The 18630-nt window shown below is 58.4% G+C and overlaps 1 protein-coding gene across 1 annotated transcript; it reads left to right on the top strand.

Moving 5' to 3' along the window:
* Positions 1–1324: 1324 nt before the first annotated feature.
* Nes (nestin) lies at positions 1325–10115 on the top strand. The gene is made up of 4 exons (XM_076862246.1): positions 1325–2222; positions 3142–3266; positions 5390–5463; positions 5684–10115. Exons 1-4 carry the CDS (start codon positions 1440–1442, stop codon positions 9742–9744), a joined length of 5043 nt encoding a protein of 1680 aa, XP_076718361.1. The 5' UTR covers positions 1325–1439; the 3' UTR covers positions 9745–10115.
* The last annotated feature ends 8515 nt before the right edge of the window (positions 10116–18630 follow it).

Here is an 18630-nt window from a genome sequence, read left to right as displayed (position 1 = left end):
GCAGAACCAAACTCCCCTCCTCACATCAACCCACTGCGTGTTTCCAGGGCTGCTGCAGAGTTCTGCAATCTCTTTGGTGCTGACACATAGTAGATGCTCAATGAAAACTGGTAAAACTAAACAGCATCGACAGGAGTAGAAATTCCTCCTCCAAAGACCCCCCTGTGTCCCATGATCCCTGAGATTCCTCCTCCAGCGCTTTCATACCCCAGGCTTGGAGCAGCCTGTAATCCCAGCAACGCGGGAGGCTGAGGCAGGAGAATCACAAGTTTGAGGTCAGCTTGGGTTACTTAGCAAGATCCTGTCTCAAAGACCAAAAAGGGCTGGGAATGTAGCTCAGTGGTAGGGAGCCCCCGGCTTCAATAGCCACTAAAGCAAAATAAATACCCCAAATCCTTTGAGTCCCTCACCACCCAACTCAGAGACTGCCTCCCCCCCCCCCCCCCCAGAAGGCCTTCCCGGCAATTCTTAGTGAGTTCTCTGCTTCCTGAGCTGTAGGATCTTCAAAAGGATGCTTCAAAGACCAAGTCAGATAATGGAACCCAAATGGAGCATCCCCAAGCCCCGATTAACCCTGGGCTGCTCACCCAGAGGAAAAACAGGCGGTTTCTCCCTCGGCTTCTCTTCTGGATCCGACTTTTAAACCACCAGGGGGCGCCCTCTGTCCCCAAGTTCCTGACACTCGACAGGCGCCGTCCCCGGAGAGCTGGAGAACTCCCTAACCATGTCCATGAATGTCAGCGGTTGTCTAAGAGAGTTGCAGGAAGGATGGAAGCGAAACGGGTCAGTGGTCTTGAGCCTAGGACGTCCCTTCCCCTGGTCTCGTTAGACCGGGGCCAGGGTCCTGGTGGGCGCACCCCACGGGCGCGCTCCTCGGGTATCCGACGTCGATTCTGTTTTCCCGACGGTGCTCTCCAGCCGTGGCGGTCCTGCCTCCTGCACAAGGTGCCATCTACAAAACACACACGGCCCCTCCGTCTTTTCCGCGGCCCGTGATCATGAGGAAACTGAGTCTTGGGGGCCTGAGTGATGGGTGTGCTGGGTGACAGACGGCGCCCCTGCCGCAGCCTCAGTTCCGTGCATCGTGTCCCATGAAGGGGGTTCTGACCTTTGCTCACAGCCTCCTCCCGAAGAAAGCCACCGGATGGGGTTCCCAGGGCCTGGCTCCACTCCCCAGCCCCCCGGGGACACCCAGGAGCAGGGCGATCTTGGGCTGAGCCCTAAAGGGTTAAGCCCGGGTCCCGCCCCTTTCCCGCCCGGCTGGCGGGAGTATGAATAGCCTCGCTCCCTCTCCCGGACTCCCAGTCGCTCGCGCTGCTCCCGCCCCGCCCCGCCCCGCCTGGTCATTGTCCCCTCAAGTCTCTTTCTTCCTAAAAGCTCCGAGAGCCTCTCCCTTCTCCCTGGTGCCCCACGTCCCAAGAGTGGTTCCGACGAGCAGGATGGAGGGCTGCCTGGGGGAGGAATCTTTCCAGATGTGGGAGCTCAACCGACGCCTGGAGGCCTACCTGGCCCGGGTCAAGGCGCTGGAGGAGCAGAACGAGCTGCTCAGCGCGGAGCTCGGGGGTCTCCGGGCACAGTCCGGGGACACATCTTGGCGGGCCCGAGCCGACGACGAGCTGGCGGCCCTGCGGGCCCTGGTGGACCAGCGCTGGCGGGAGAAGCACGCGGCCGAGGTGGAGCGCGACAACCTGGCCGAAGAGCTGGAGGGCGTGGCGAGCCGGTGCCAGCAGCTGCGGCTGGCGCGGGAGCGGGCCTCCGAGGAGGCAGCCCGCAGCCGCCGAGCGGTCGAGGCCGAGCAGTGCGCCCGAGGCTGGCTGAGCGCACAGGCGGCGGAGCTGGAGCGCGAGCTGGACGCCCTGCGCGCCGCGCACGACGAGGAACGCGCCAGCCTGAACGCTCAGGCTGCCTGTGCCCCCCGGGTCCCCGCTCGACCCCGCGGTCCCCCAGCGCCGGCCCCGGAGGTGGAGGAGCTGGCCCGGCGGCTGGGCGACGCGTGGCGCGGGGCAGTGCGCGGCTACCAGGAGCGCGTGGCGCACATGGAGACGTCCCTGGGCCAGGCCCGCGAGCGGCTGGGCAGAGCCGTGCAGGGCGCTCGGGAGGGTCGCCTGGAGCTGCAGCAGCTCCAGACCGAGCGCAGCGGCCTCCAGGAGCGCAGGGAGGCGCTGGAACAGAGGCTGGAGGGCCGCTGGCAGGAGCGGCTGCGGGCCACTGAAAAGTTCCAGGTGAGGTTGTGACCTGGTCCCTTCTGGAGAAGGCAACAGGCAGGGGTGGCCTTCGATGCAGGCAGGAGACACCACTCAGAAAACCCGCATCGGGTGCCAGGGGCCCTCGACCCTCACAGCCCGTCTGGGGTGGGTGGGAAGGATGGGGATGTAGAGGCCTTCAGAGCCTGAAAGGGCAGGCAGGCAGGCCCAGGACGCCCTGCAGCCCTCCCTAGGCTGCTGTCACTCCGAAGATGCTGGGCGCTTTATCCCCCAGCTCCAGGTCTCTAGCCTGGCCTCTCAGAGCCGCTACCTGGCAGGAGGAGCCAGGGCTCCAGACCCTCTCCCATGTCATGGCTTCTCAGCTCCTTGGAGCACATTCCAGAGGCCTGGGACAGCTGCTTCCTCAGGAACAGCACAGATGGGACCAACAGCTGAGAAAACAGCCTCTTGTCTGGGCCAGACCGAGGTCTGACCACGGCCACCTCCCCACTCCTCTTCTGAAAGATTCCAGAACGTGTAGGAAGTGGAGGGGCGGGGCCTGGGGTGAGGAGCGAGACGTGATGGGACCGGGCTGTTGGGCTCCCAGGCTGCAGGCTCCAGGCTCTTGATTAATCGTTTTTCCTTCTGCTTCCACTTTCCCCGCTTTCCTCCTCTGTAACCCATCTCCTCTCCTCCCCACCTCCCCCTTCCTGTGGGAGCTGAATTCTCAACAACATGTGCTCCCAGTTAATCAGCATCCTCCCGATGAGCCAGGCATGGGAGAGGCTGAGAGGGGCCCTGTGCTTGTTTGGGGGGCCCAGTGGGGATTCCCTGGCAGGAGGGTTGGGAGAAAGTGGGGGAGGCTCTGCTCTAGGAGGAATCAGGGAGTAGGAGATCTGGGTAGTTAGCAGGGGGGACCCGGCCGCCCCACTGACTGCCCCCCCGCCTTGCTCTGCAGCTGGCCGTGGAGGCCCTGGAGCAGGAGAAGCAGGGTCTCCAGAGCCAGATCGCCCAGGTCCTGGAGGGTCGACAGCAGCTGGCACACCTCAAGATGTCCCTCAGCCTGGAGGTGGCCACCTACAGGTAAGGATTGTCCCCACCCCGCCCAGGCACACAGACATACACACCCATCCAGGGCAGTCACTCTGTGGCTGGAAGGGCCCAGGGGTAGGTGGTGGCCGCTCTGCTCTTACTGGGTTTTGTGACCCTGAACTGGTCATCTCCATACCAGGACATCTCCCATCTGAGCCCACCTGCGCTCCCTTGGGCTCAGGACCAGAGAAGTTTCCTGAGCCCAAGAAGTCCTGGAAGGAGGGGTGAAGATGCTGAGAGGGACAGCCTCAGCAGAGGGGCTGGACACTTGTGGGCCATCTGCATCCAGGCTCTTCCCCCAAGGGGCTGAAACCCATCATCTGAGTGTGTGTGTGTGTGTGTGTGTGTGTGTGTGTGGTTGCACCAGGGGGAAATGTCTTCAGGCAGCCTCAGAGAGGAGACCTTTCAGCCAGTCAAAGTGGTGCGTGCCTGTAATCCCAGGGAGGCTGAGGCAGGAGGATCACAAGTTCAAAGCCAGTCTCAGCAACTGAGGCTCTAAGCAACTCAGTGAGACTCTGTCACTAATAAAATACAAAACAGGGCTGGGGATGTGGCTCAGTGGTTAAGCACCCCTGGGTTCAATTCTTGGTACCAAAAGAAAAAAGAAAGGACTCGTTGCCTGTGTGGGTTGTCATATTGACTTGTCACCTGACCAGGATCACAGCCTTGACTATAGGTAAGAGCTGAACTGGGTGACATCTGTCTGAGGAACCTTTTAGCCTGAAGATCAGGGGTCTGACTCTCTGTAGCCCAAGGGCATCTGCCCCTCTGTTGCCGGGAGAGGCTGAGCAAGGCTACTCTGCCTGGGGCAGAGCCTACATCTCTTCTGCAAGCTCTCTGCTGCCTGAGGATCCAGTGACATCCACAGGGAGGGAGTTCAGGGCTGGATGAGCTTTTAGGATAGAGCTCACCTCCCCAAGAGTCCACTGGCAGAAAGGGCAAGGGGCTCTGAGACAGACCCAGGAAGGGAAGGGAGCCAGGGCCCAGAATAGGAAGGGTGGGGAAGAGAGGGACCCCACGTGCACAGAGCATAGAGCACAGAGCGCCCATGCTGCCTTGGGAAGAACAGAGGTGAGACCACAGTGGATCCGACAGCCGCAGGGTCATGGAGAAGAGGAGAGAGTGAATGTTCAGAATAACTTGTTTGAGCCAGCGCATGGCACGCGCCTGTAATCTCAGTGGCTCTGGAGGTGAGGCTGGAGGATCAGGAGTTCAAAGCCAGCCTCAGCAACTTAGCAAGGCCCTAAGCAATTCAGTGAGGCCCTGTCTCTAAACAAAATATCAAAAGAGGGCTGGGGGTGTGGCTGGGTTTAGTGCTCCTGGGTTCAATCCCTGGTACAAAAAAAGTAATAATAATAATTTATACGATTGATTGGTCCTCCCTTCCCCAGTCAGCCCAATGCGGCACTGAGGCAGAGGCATGGGCAGAATGACCTCCATTCCCTGATGGGGCTTGGGATCCAGAGCCCTTAGCCCAAGATGAGTGCTTGACCCCCATACCACTGAGGGGAAGGGTCTGGGCTCCCCTGAGGAATGCAACCGCTGGTTTTTGAGGCATGAAAAGGATTTGCAGAGAAGGAGCTGAATTCATTTGCTTTTGTCTGTTGCCAGCTCTGGGGGACCCCCAGGGGAGGAGGAGAGAGCCCATCCCATGGGAACAGACTGAGAATTCCCACTTCCCCTGAGAAGCCCCCCTTCTCAGACCCTCCAGATGGCCGTGTGGACAAAGGCAGGAATTAGCATGAGAATTGGCCCCCCAACCCGGGGATGAGGTCATGGGCTGGGATGGGAGGGGGAGCCCGAGGGAGCAGGAGGGAGGGGAGACGGTTAAGCCACCAGTGATGTTCTGGTGGCCCTGCTTCTGACTGTGTGGGAATCTACTTGCGCATCTTTGAGGTCCCCAGAGTGCCCCAAATATGTGTGTGACTCTGTGTGACCAAGTGTGTGATGTCTGTGACTGTGGTTTCACCCTGTGTGTGGCTTTTGTGTGACAGTGGTTAAAGCGAAGGGGGAGCCTGCAGTGGGGGGAGCCCTCAGCTCAAAGCTCAGCCCTGAGCCAGCCGCCTGCCTCCTGAGGACCGAAGGCTGACCCAGCTTCTCCTCCCTCTCCCCAGGACCCTCCTGGAGGCTGAGAACTCCCGGCTACAGACACCTGGTGGCAGTTCCAAAGCTTCCCTCAGCTTCCCCGGTAAGAGAAGGGGCCAGGTTCCCCCTGAAACCCTAACTTCTTGGCTTTTCTTACCCAGGCAGATTTTTCTAAGTCTTAAACTCCTTGGCTCCCAAAGCGCTGGACACACTCTCAGCCTAGCCTGTCGTCCCATGCACTGTTGCCAGACTGGTGGCTGCCTGGTGGCTCCCCAGAGGACCAGTACATACTGACACTGTTTCTTCCTCCTCTACCTTTCCAGACCCCAAGGCAGAGCTGCATTTCCCTGGGACCCCAGAGGGCCGGCGTCTGGGACCTCTGCTTCCTGTTCTTAGCCCAACTGCCCTCCCATCTCCCTTGCCCAATGCCCTTGAGACACCTGTACCAGCCTTTTTAAAGAGCCAGGAGTTCCTCCAGGCCCGTACCCCCGCCTTGGCCAGCACCCCCATCCCACCCACACCTCAGGCTTCCTGTCCTGCTACAGATGTAGCGGCCAGAGCCCAAGATGCTCCTGTCTCCTTGGTCCAGCCACAGGGTGAGAGCCAACAGGCTCCAGAGCTTGTGTGGGCTGAAGCCAAGGGGGCTGTCCCTGCCAGCATCCTCCCAGGACCACAGGAGCCAGGGGGCAAGCAGCCAGAGGCCAGTCCAAGCCAGTCACCTGAGAATCAGTCCTCTTTGGCCCCACCCCTTGGCCTTGATCACCCCAGTTTAGGGGCTAAAGATGGAGAATCCAGTGGATCTATAGCATCCAGCAGATTCCAGGAAGAAAGTGAAGGGCAAGTATGGGGGCTAGTAGAGAAAGAAGCAGCCATAGAGGTCCACGTAGTGAGAAACTTGCAGCAGAAAACATGGCCAGAAGAAGGAGACTTGGACATGAAAGAAATTCAGGATCGGGATCCTTTGGAAAAAGAAACCCTGAAGACTGGGGGAATTGAGATTCCAGAGCCACAAATGTCCTTGGAAAACCAGAGTCATGAGGCACTAGAGAAGGAAGAGCAAGAATCTCTGAGGTCTTTAGAGGAAGAGAACTTAGAAACACGAAAAGATCTAGAAAACAAAAATCCAGAGCTACTGAAATCTTTAGAAGAAAAAGACATGCAGTTGGAGAGACCTCTAGAAAAGCAGGCTCCTGAACTACCCAGACTTATAGGAAAAGAGGACTCACAAACATTGCAATCCTTAGAAAAGGAGAACCAAGAACTAATGATGTCTCTTGAAGGTAATCTAGAGACAGTTTTATTTGCAGGAAAAGAATATCAAGAATCAGTGAAGTCTCCAGAAGAGGAAAAATTAGAATCATTGGGAGCTCTCAAAGAGGAGAACCAACAGCCTCTGGGATCTGAAGAACCAGAGGACCAGGGATCATGGGCATCTCTACCAAAAGAGAATCAGGAGTTCCTGGGGGCTCTTGAAAATGAGAACCAGGAGACATTTAGACCTCCAGGAAAAGAGAACCAGGAACCACCAAAGGCTCTAGAGGAAGAGGATCAGAAGGTTGTGATGCCTCTAGAAAAAGAGAACCAGGAGCCACTGAGGTATCTAGAAGAAGAAGATGGGAAGACTGTGAGGCCTCTAGAAAAAGAGATCCAGGAGCCACTGTGGTCTCTAGAGGAAGAGGACCAGAAGGTTGTGATACCTCTTGAAAAAGAAACTCAACAGCCCCAAAGTTCTCTAGAAAAGGACCAGGGGAGTATAATGCCTCCAGAAAAAGAGAATCAGGAGTGTTCCTCTCAGGAAGAGGACCAAGAGACATTGAGACACTTAGAGAGAGAGACTCAACAGCCACCGGCAGCTCTAGGGGAAGAAGAACAGACGACATGGAGATCTCTAGAAAAGGTGGATCCAGAGGCACTGAAGTCTCTTGGAAAAGACCAAGAGATAGTTAGGTCCCTTGAAAAAGAGAACCAAGAGTTATCCAAGTCACCGAAAGAAGAAAGTGGAGAGGCAGTGGGGTCCTTGGAAACAAAAAATCTAGAACCATTTGAGTCTGCAGAAGAAGAGAACCTGGAAATATTGAAATGTCAAGAAACTCAGGAGCCACTCTGGTCTCTGGAAGAAACGAATAAGGAGACAATGAAACCTGTAGAAAAGGAAATTCAAGAACCACTGGCGTCTGTGGAAGAGAACCAAGAGACACCGAGACCCCTAGAAAAGGAGACTCAAGAACCACTGAGATCTCTGGGTGAGTGGGACCTGGAGAATTCGGGATTCCCAAAAGAGGCAGAGAAGGAAAGTCCAAGGGAAGAGGAAGAGAGACTGGAGAAGGGAGAGACTCAAGAGTCACTGAAGTCCCTGGGAGAGGGAGGGCAGGAGCTGCCTTGGTCCACAAATCAGCAGAGGTGGGGGGACAGGGCTGTGGGGGACCAAGCCCTGAGCCAGGAAGCCCCCCCTGGGAGGCTTGGAGTGGGAAGTGAGGACGAGGCAGAGCCGGACCTGAGGGAGCAGGATGGGAAAGAGGAGGTGGCGCAGCAAGGAGCGCCACAGCCCGATGCCACAGGAGACCCAGGGAGCCCTGGGCCCGGGGAGCAGAGTGTCCCAGGTGAGGGAGCCCGTGGGAAGGGAGACACCGAGGGCCTCCAGGACGTGGACGCTGCCGGGCCACCAGAGCAGGCGGGAGCCCCAGGCCTGGGAGCTTCCCCAGGAAAGCCAGAGGGGACAGAGCCCCCCAGGGCAGATGAGGGTGAGGCCTCAGAGGGTGACCTGGAGGTGGCCTTGGGATCAGAGACAGCCAGAGGAGAGGCTGCTGTAGGAGCCAAGCTGGGACCCGAGCAGGAGGTGATGGGATTGGAGGACCCAGGGCACCAGGCTGGACAGGAGGTGATGTGGCCACCCCTGGGGGAAGAAGGTTCGGGGGCAGAGAGAGCTCAACTCTTAGAAGCACCTGGAAAGGACCTAGAGGAGGCAGATGTCCTGGGGGCAGCTCTCTCCAAACTGCCTGGGACAAGCAGAGACCCCCTGGAGCCCCCCAAGGACTCAGAGGGGTCAGAGTCAGAGGTCCCCTGGGGAGCAGAGGAGGTGTCCCCTGCTGAGACCTCAGGAAGTGGGACCTTTCAGCCCCAGGTTCAGGGCTCAGAGGAAACGGAGGATGTTCCACCAGCGCTGGGGGCCCCCAGCCCCAGGCCCCCTGAACCCTGGTTGCCCATCCCAGTCCTGGAAGATGCCTCTGGGCCTCAGCCCCGGGATAAGGGGGACCTGGGGGTTGACTGGGGGTTGGAAGGGGGGGCTGAAGCCCTGAGAAAGGTGGAGGGTGAGCAGGAGGAATTAGGTCCTGGAGACATCTCTGAAGACCCCCAAGAGGAGGGAGAGGAAAGCAGAGAAGAGAGCGAGGCGGATGAGTTAGGGGAAACCCTTCCGGACTCCACTCCCCTGGGCCTCTACTTCCAATCCCCTGCCTCCCCCAGATGGGACATGGCAGGAGAACAGAGGCCCTCCCCGCTAGGGGAAGCCAGGAAGGAGGGCTGGGATCCCACTGCCCCGGTCTCCAAGGGCCCCGGGGCCCAACCCTCAGAGGAGGAGGAGGAGGAGGAGGAGGAGGAGGAGGAGGAGGAAGGGCAGGGCCAGGACTCTGACCTGTCAGAGGAGTTTGAGGATCTGGTGACTGAGGCTTCCCTTCTTCCTGGAGGCCCCCGGGAGCTGGCAGAACCTCTGGGCCAGGTGCCCCAGATGCTGAAGCCTGAGGTCTGGGACGGGGATGGGGAGTCGGATGGGTTTGCAGATGAGGAGGAGGGTGGGGAGGAGGGAGAGGAGGAAGAGGAGGGGAGGGGGCCGGGGGCTCCTCGGTGGGGGCCAGGGGCCTCTGTTAGCAGCCTCCAGACTCTGAGTAGCTCTCAGAGAGGGGACCTGGAGCCTGAGACCGTGGGAGTCAGTGTCCCCTGGGATGATGGCTCTAAGGCCTCTGTGACCGCCCCGGAGACTGGGTCCCAGGACAGTGCTGAGCCTTGGGGCTCCGAGGAGGAGTCTGACTCTGCTCCTTTGGAGAGGGAGGACCCAGTCTCTGGGCCCTTACAGACTCCCCGAGGGGAGGAAGACCCGGGCCCCCGGGCGGGGGACGCCCTCAGTGTCAACGGTCAAGACCACAGCTTGGAGGAGGAGCCAGAAGACGGGAATGGAAGGGCGATGAATGGGCTGGAGCAGTCCCAGGGCACCGGGCAGGGGATGCCTGAGGCCCCTGGTGGGGACAGAGAGATCCCCTTACAGGAAGAGGAGGGGGTTGCCCTGAAGACCCCTCGGGCCGGGGCTCCTGTCCACCTGGGCCCTGGCCAGTTCCTGAAGTTCGCCCCAAGGGAAGGGGAGGGGGACTCCTGGTCCTCAGGGGAAGACTAGAAGTGTGGCACTCAGGACTTGGCGCTGGGCGATTGGCCCCGAGTCCCCTCCCAGCTGAGAGGGACGAGATGCCCGGCTGGCTAAGGTGAAATGGGGTGTGCCAGGGGAGCCTGTCCCCAGAACAAAGCCTTGGGGCGTAAACACTTCAGACCCTGTGGGAACTCCAGCGCTCTCTCCCAAGGGAGGGGACAGTGGTGGCCTCCACTGGGCCTCCCCAGCCCTGCACCACCGCCACCGCTGCAGCAGCCTCGCCCTCCTGGGAGGTCTGCCCTGTGGCTCATGGAGTGTGCCCGTGTCCCGACCCCTCATCCGGGCCCTACTGTCACCCTGCCCGGCTCACCCCTGCTTGAATAAAGTCATGCCTCCACCTACAGAGTCTGCTCCTCCTTCCCACACTCAGGGGGTCCTCAGGGCGGGCAGGAGAGCAGAAAGAGTGGGGAGATTTGGGGAAGGAAGCAGGAGAAGCCAGCGTGGGGGAGGGGCTGCCTCCTGGGAGGCCTGGGGGGGGACACTAGGCAAACAGACCCACAGACTGGGGCAGCGGGCAGCAGCCCTGGAGAAGGCCACTCAGGGTGACCTCAGTGTCTGCAGAGGCTGGCCCTCGTCATCTCTGCCTGCAGCGCTGATTACAATGATTAGGTCTTGGGCCACCCCACCCCTGCGTGTCCTCCCCATCAGCCTCTCAGTGCCGCCAGCATAATAAGCCCCCTTGTCCCCAAACCCAAACAGTTGTCTGGCCTGTGATAACCGGCTGAGTCGGAATGGGGCGAGGGGGGGACGTCTGGTCTGCGTTAGCCTGGCTGTGTTAGCCTGGCTGTGTGGCCTCGGCTCAGGGCTTTCTGCATCTCAGATTCAGCCGTGCAGGGGGGAGTCGCACCCCGTGACTCCATGGCTTTGGTGGCCTCCTGGGGCAGGGAGAAGCCTCTTAGATTTTTTGGAGGGGGTGGGGACTGGGAATTGAACCCAGGGGTGCTTAACCACTGAGCCACACCTCCTTTGAGACCGGGTCTCTCTGAGTTGCTGAGGGCCTTGCTAAGTGGCTGAAGCTGGCTCTGAACTCACAATCCTCCTGCCTCAGCCTCCCGAGTGGCTGAGGATCACAGGCCTGAGCCACTGGAGCCAGCTTTAGATCTTCAGCTTAGATCTTCAGCAGGACTTTCCTCATAGGCTAAGCAGGAGAAGGGAAAGTGGGGAGGAGGGGGAGTAGACCAAAGCCATCAGGGTCGGAGCGAGGGAGGGAGTGGGATAGTTGGTCTTTGTTAACAGTGGGCGAGAGCCACACCAAGCCTCTGCTGGTCCCCCGGCCCCCCACTTCCCAGTTCTTTGGGTCCTGGTACAGGCCAGGGAGGGCCCTGGAGTTCCTGGATTAGGCGGAGCCCGAGGCCTTGAAGTCAGGATACCTAAATAGACCAGCTCTGTGCTCAGTGCTGGGGGGAAGGAGGACCGGGCGACCCCTCTGAATACCCCAGGTGGGGTGGCAGAGGCTGCCAGCCAAGGTTCCAGCCTGGGAGTGGGCTCTTCCGCTCCTCGGGCCCAGAGCTGAGGGCTGGGGAAAGAGCATGGAGTCAGCGCCCTGCTAGCCCTGACTCGGGTCCTCTGGCCCAGGAGGGGCGGCGGGAGGTCCCTGGCAGCCTGGTGGTCTGCCTCTGTCTCCTCCAGACCGACTTGGGCACCAGGCCCACTTCCCACTCTCCTGCCCTGGAGGCCCAGGACTGCGCCCCCCCTGGCAACACAAGCCTCCTGGCTCCTTCCTGTGCCCTGCTAACAAGGCCCTATCGGATCCCACCAGGCGGCCAGACATTGGCAGGAGGCAACGAGGCCCATCCCTGCCCCTCTAATGGGACAGGCGCACCCTGTGCTTGATCTTGCCAGGCCCGTGGGCACCCCTGCTTGGGCGAGTGCCCAGGACAAAGGCCCAGCCAAGCGGCCCTTCCCTGTGCCTGGGAGCACATCCCGCCCCGCTCCTTAAGTACCAGGGTCCCCTGCAGAGTTACCCAGACTTTCCACTGCTGCTAATAATCCCAAACAGGGTTAGGGATGTAAGTTAGACAGAGGAAGGACTTTTCTAAAGGGCATCTGTAAGGTCACGTTGGAAGTCAGAGTGTGTCAATGCAGCAAGAGAAATGAGGCTTGGACAGTTTCAGGGACATAGGTTGTGATAATGGGAGTGATTGCCATTTTTAAGGTTTTTACTTGTTTATTGATGGTGCTGGGGATTGAACCCAGGGCCCTGTGCATGCGAGGCAGGCATTCTACCAACTAAGCTATATTCCCAGCCCATGACTGTAATTTTCAGCAGCTATTGACCAAGCAACTACTATGCACCAAGCACTGTGCAGGCCTTGGGAATCCAGGGACAAACAACAACCTGCTTCCTCGCTCTGAAAGCCCTTACCTACTAATTGAACAAAGTCTTCCATGTGGAAATCTTTTCTTTTCTTTTCTTTTCTTTTTTTTTTTCCTTTTGGTACCAGGGATTGAACCCAGGGGTGCTTAACCACTGAGCCACATCCCCAGCCCTTTTAAAAAATGTTTTATTTAGAGACAGGGTCTCTCTGAGTTGCTGAAGACCTCCCTAATTTGCTGAGTCTGGCTTCAGACTCGCAGTCCTCCTGCCTCAGGCTTCTGAACGGGTGGGATTCCAGGTGTGTGCCCGGCATGGAAATCGCATTTGAAAAGAGAGAAGTCCCCTAGGTTTGGGGACCATAGAGCAGGTAACCTCACCCGACCAGGCCTGGGGTATTTCTAGAGGGAGCGGTCAGGGAAGGCTGCCCCGAGGGCCTGGAGGATGAGCAGAAGTGGCCAGTGGGTGGAAAGGAGGGAGGGGCCAGGGGCCTAGTCAGTGGGAGCAGCCTGTGTAAAGTCCTGGGGCCCGAAGAGTGATGGGGCCCCTGAGGGGCAGGGAGAAAAGGGCATGGCTGGACAGTGGGGCATGAGGGAGGGGTCCTAGGGGACTGAGGAGAGCCAGGGATTCCTCCCAAGAGAAATGGGAAGCCTAAGTAGGGGTGGCATGGCCAGAGGGCCAGGTTCGCATTTGGGGAATGTTGCTTTTTCCCTCCCTCCCTTCCTTCCTTCCTTCCTTCCTTCCTTCCTTCCTTCCTTCCTGTCCTGGGGATTGAACTGGGGGTGCTCCACCACTGAGCCCCATCCCCAGCCCTATTCTGTATTTTATTTAGAGACAGGGTCTCCCTGAGTTGCGTAGCACCTCGCTTTTGCTGAGGCTGGCCCTTTAACTCGAAATCCTCCTGCCTCAGCCTCCTGAACAGCTGGGATTACCGGCGTGGGCCCTGCTCAGGTTTTCATTGTAAGTAAAGCCGGGTTGCTGCAGGAGAATCTATTAGAGCTGGCAGCAGTGCTTCAAGGAGGCCACCCAGTGGTCCAGGCACAGAGGGCAGCAGCTGGGATGGAGAGGAGATGCGGACGGGCAGTAGGGTCTGTTCCTTGGTGAGCCCTTGGGGGAGCGGGGGGACACAGGGCAGCAGAGCTTCCCGGGGTGTTATCCTGGGCACCTGGGAGAAGGGGGTCCCCGTGGCTGAGATGGAGAATCTGGTGGGGAGTTGCGACCTCCAAGACGAGGTGCTGTGGGCGAGGGTCGGTATGTGGATCTGGAGCTCAGGTCAAGCTCGAGGTAGGAGTTGGGTCTCCCAGGAAAGAGCGCGCAGGAGGAGGAGAGGCCAGACAGAGCCCCTCGGGGACGCGCAGTAGAGAGCAGAGGCATGGAAGGCCTGGAGGAGCCACCGAGACCAGTCGGAGGGTCTCCCGGGAGGCTCTGGGAAGCCGGAGCAGTGCAGCAGGAAGATCTCAAGTTCAAGGCCAGTCCTGGCAACTGAGCAAGGCCCTTGTGTTTAAAAAATAAAAGGACTGGGGCTATAGCTCAGGATACAGTTCACTTCCCAGTGTCCGTCCCCGCTCCCCCCCAACAAAAAAAAAAAAAAAAAAGGACAGGAGGAAAACGGGGACTGTGACTCTAGTCCCTGTCATTGTGGAGAGCTTGCAGAGGGCCAGGACTTTGTCCTGCTCTTCACCCCGAGGCCAGACCGGTGCCCGGGAGCCCACTGGATAGCCATAAACACAGTGAATGACCAGGAAAAGGGACACACTGATGGGGTGGAGTCCCCAGGGAGGATCTGAGGAGGGACTGAGGAGGGACAGCACCCCCGCCCGCGCACACAGTAGGAGGACAAGTGGGAGGCTATTCTGGGGCCTCCTCTGGGTAAATATAGCTTCTGAGTGGGGCAGGGACAGGGTGGGGGGCCGGAGGTGGCTTCCTCGGTTTGTTTGGGGCATTTCCTTATAAGGCAGCGCAGGCTGAGGCGCCTCTGAGGGTGAGGTCAGGGGCTGAGCTCTCCATTCAGCCCAGCCTCACGCTGTCCCCTCGCTGCCACTGCGGGCTGTTGCCAGAGTCTCAGAGGAAATCAAAGCCCAGGCTTTGGGATCCGGCCAAGGTTGCTCAAAGTGTGGCTCTTAAAGGGCCCCTCTGCTGGCCTGTCGTGTGGGAGCTCAGCCCAGAGGTTACAAGGATGGCTCCCGTGGGGCCTTGGTTCTCCCATCTGGTCCAACCGGATCACTCCCCGAGGCTCAATACAGAGTGGGCGCCCCTTGGTCTAACCCTTGCCCCTCCTGTTGCCATGGCTACCACGCTGGCTCTGGCCTCTGGGGCCAAAGAACCACAGTTGAGCGGGCACAGTGGCCCAGGCCTGGAATCCCAGTGGCTGGGGAGGCTGAGGCAGGAGGATTGCAAGTTCAAAGCCAGCTTCAGCAACTTAGCGAGGCTCTCAGCAACTTAGTGAGACCCTGTCTCTGAATAAAATATAAAAAAGGGCTGAGGGTGTGGCTCGATGGTTAAGCGCCCCTGGAGTTCAATCCCCAGTACCCCACCAAAAGAAGGATCTCAGGAGGCAGGACCCTCATAAATTTGAGGCCAACCTCGGCAACTTAGTGAGAGACCCTACCTCAAAATAAAAAGGGCAGGGATGCGGCTCGGTGGTCAAGTACCACACACAAAATCTCAGCTCAGCCATGGCCTCCACAGGAAAGTCCTGGCCCCTCCACTCCCTGCAGCCCCGGCCCCACCCAGGGGGACCAGCTGCTGTGGGCCTGACCCTCTGGTGTCACAGCTGCTGTCAGTGATGCCATCCTCCTGGGGAGGGATGGAGGAATGTGATTTAATTTCATCTGGAATGTGCCCTCTCTGGCTGCCCGTAGGAGGGGGAGGGGACAGAAAGCAGGCTCACCCTAGCCTCCTGTAGGCCTGGGAAGAGGCCCCTGGGTTCCTAGTGGACCCCTACCCCACCTGACGGGGAGGGGGGCAAGCGCCAGGATGGGTCCTGCAACAGGCTGGATGGAAGTTAGACTGGAGGGTCTCCCCGAGAGGCAGAAAAGAGAAAGTTTCTCCGGAAGGCAGTACGAGGGGATCCAGGCCCCAAGCATCCCCTGGTGAGTCCACAGACTTACCTTAGGAAGGAAAGGAGGGAGTCCTGAGCAGAGGACCCTGGGGAGGGGCTGTGTGGCTCAGGGCAGGGGAGAGAGAGAGGCAGAATGCCCTCAGGTGAGGGGCCTCAGAATCTGCTTTTGGAAGCAGAGAAGAAGGTGATCCCATTTTTTTTCTCAGGGCCTTTCCCTCTCCCCGTCCTTTTCCCTGTCTCTCCTGTCCTCTCGGGGCAGTACTAGGGACCGGACACATGGGCTCTCCACCACCGAGCTACGTTCCAGCCCTTTCCATTTTCAGACAGGCCCTTGCTAAGTGGCTGAGGCTGGCCTTGAACTTGCAATCCTCCTGCCTCAGCCTCCTCCGTCACTGGATTACAGGGGAGTGCCGCTGAGCCCACTCACCTCCTTTCTAACCCAACATCCCCGTCCGGGCCAGACGTCTCTCTTCTGCAACCTTTCAGGAGCAGCACATCTGCCTCCTGTGGCCAGACCCCTTGCCCAGCCCCGCCACCCCGGGGACTCCAGTGTAGATGTCCTGCTGTGTCTAACCCCAGTTCTTGACGATCTGTTCTGAGGGATGACCCCAGGCCCTAAATCCCAAGTCTTGAAGCCTTTTCCTCCTCCCCAGCCTCTTCCTCTTCCAGCCAGACTCCCCTCCCCCTGACTCAGCTGTGGCTCCAGAAATAGACCGAGGCAGGTGCCAGGGGTCTCTGTCGAGGAACCCCCTCCCAGCAGCTGGGGCTCAGCTGCTGGCAGTCGGCCCCTGGGCCCCTGGAAGGGTGGCTGGGACACTTTGTTTGGCTCTGGGCCCCTCCTGCGTCCTCCAGGACTCATCCTCCCCACTAAAGACAGACCCCCCAGCTGTCAATCTCACAGGACTCTCGGGAATCCAGCTCTCCCCCTGTTCTCACCTGCCTTCTGTCTTTTCTAAAAGGGGGCACCCCGCAGTCCCTTGTCCATGTTCTATAGGCCCTACGCAGCATCTTGGGACTCCTTGGATCATCGGCAAGAGACATCTCACTGCGCCTCAGTTTCCCCAGCAAAGTGAGCCGAAGTTCACTCTGACATAATTTGGAATCCAGGGGCGCTTAACCACTGAGCCTCATCCACAGCTCTATTTTGTATTTCATTTAGAAATAGGGTCTCACTGAGTTGCTCAGCACCTCGCTAAATTGCTGAGGCTGGCTTTGGACTCGCGATCCTCCTGCCTCAGCCTCCAGAGCGGCCGGGCTCATAGGTGTGCGCCAAGGTACCTGGCATAGCCTCTGTCTTGCCTCACTCTCCCCTCCCCTCTCCTGAGCCCTTGGGCTCTTCAGGATTCCCTGTGACTCCAGTGGCCTCCTTCGCCAGGAAATTATGTCAGAGTGAACTTCAGCTCAATTTGCTGGGGAAACTGAGGCGCAGCGAGATGTCCCTTGCCAATGATACAGGAGTCCCGAGGTGCTGCTTAGGGTCTATAGAACACGGGCAAGGGACTGTGCGTGGCCCCCCTTAAATATGAGTGCAAAGTATGCGGCTTGGTGGCACCTGCCTGTAATCCCAGTGGCTCAGGAGGCTGAGACAGGAGGATCGCGAGTTCAGAGCCAGCCTCAGCAACAGTGAGGTGCTAAGCAACTCAGTGAGACCCTGTCTCTAGATAAATACAAAATAGGGCTGAGGGTGTGGCCCAGTGGTCAAGGGCCCCGAGTTCAGTCCCCTGTGTGTGTGTGTGGTCAGCAGCTCTCCTTCTGTCCACAGTTCATCTAAACAGCAAGGAGGATGCATTGGCTATAAACACAAGAAGCCACAGGTCCACCCACCGGACAACGAACTGAGTCCAGAGTCTTCTAGTGGGGACAGTTTGACGTTGCATCCTCCTTCCCTCTCAACATGGCTTGTTTCTCCTCCTCCTCTTTCCATTTATTTATTTGTTTGCATTTGGGATTGAACCCTATTTTGTATTTTATTGAGAGACACCGTCTCACTGAGTTGCATAGCGCGTCGCTTTTGCTGAGGCTGGCTTTGAACTCTTGATCCTCCTGCCTCAGCCTCCCGAGCTGCTGGGATTACAGCCTTGTGTCACGGCGCCTGGCTCAATCTTTTCTTAATGCTCGTTCATGAACACCCATCTTTCAGTTCTCTCTTCCCAGAAGCATGTAGGCAGCTCTGCAGCAGGCGGAATAGAAGTGAGACCTCAGGAAGAACCTTCAATCTGGGGGAGGAAGGAACTCTGCATCGCGGGGAGAAAAGGCACCTGGGTCCTCACCCTGGGCAGGGATCTAACGGCAACCCCCACCCCGAGGAAAGTCCTCCCTCCCGCCCACCCGGGTCTGAGGGCTGAGCATTTCTGGAAGTCTTCGGGAGCTGCTGTGTCACAGCACAGCGGGCAGCCAGGACAATGGGGTCCTTTCATTTACTGTGCAGGAGACAAGCCCACAGACAGGGGTCTCAGCACTGGGACAAAGGCCCCAGTGAGGTCAGGGCCGCGGTGTGAGGGAGGAATGGGGGGGTGGGTGTGGGTCAGAGCCGCCTGGGGAAGCAGGACCTGTGGATGGGGACCTCTGGTGGGCCCTCTCCTGGCTCAGGCCTGGGGCGATACTTCCACCCAGCCTGAGTCTTTCCACGAACTCTCAGACACCCTGACCCTCCTCATCCCCAAGGAACAGGGTGGGCCCCATCTTAGACAGTGGGAGGGGGTGGAAATGAACTGAAGGGCCACCCCCTTTCTCCACTGAAAAGCCCTCTTCACCAGGGCTGATTTGGGGACTGTCAGCCAAAGAGTCTCTGAGAAAGAGTCCAATGTAGATAAACTTCCTATTTTCCTGTCGCCTTGTTTACTTGGCCAGCTGGGAAGATACCAGCACTCCAGGTGCTGGACACCCCCTTACTAGTATTTTTTTTTTTTTAAACTTTTAAAAATATTTATTTATTTTAGTTCTCGGCGGATCCAACCCGGGCCGCACGCACACCAGGCGACGCACGCACACCAGGCGAGTGTGCTACCGCTTGAGCCACATCCCCAGCCCCCCCTTACTAGTTTTTCACAAACGTATTCAGTATAGTAGTTTGAAGAAATGTGCAAACAAGGCCTCTGGCCTTGAGCTGGGCTTCACAGAGGTGTCTACATTTCTAAGATAAGTTACAATTGGGCTCCATGGTAACAGCTGGCAGGGGAGGAAAGAAAGGGGAGAAGAAGCTCTCCCCTTCTCAGGTGTTGTCCTTGAAGAGTTAACTTGCCCAGAACAGTGAAAGGAAAAGCTGCTTTTATGTGAACTTCTGCAGACTGGGAACTTCGGAGCCCCTCCCCTTACATGCTGGGTATGAAACTCTGAAACTCCCTGAACTCGGGGTTCAGGGGATTGATTGATTACAGCAGAAGCTGTGCCCCCTGAACCTGGCTGCAGCCAAACAAAACTGTCTCCTGCTGTCTTCGGCGCCTTGCCTCCTCTGTCCCTACAACAGAACCACTACCTGGGG

The sequence above is a fragment of the Callospermophilus lateralis genome, chromosome 7 (genome assembly GCF_048772815.1).
Source record: "Callospermophilus lateralis isolate mCalLat2 chromosome 7, mCalLat2.hap1, whole genome shotgun sequence".
Taxonomy (NCBI): Eukaryota; Metazoa; Chordata; class Mammalia; order Rodentia; family Sciuridae; genus Callospermophilus; species Callospermophilus lateralis.
Note: the sequence above shows the minus strand (reverse complement) of the source record. Positions and strands in the feature narration are given on the sequence as shown.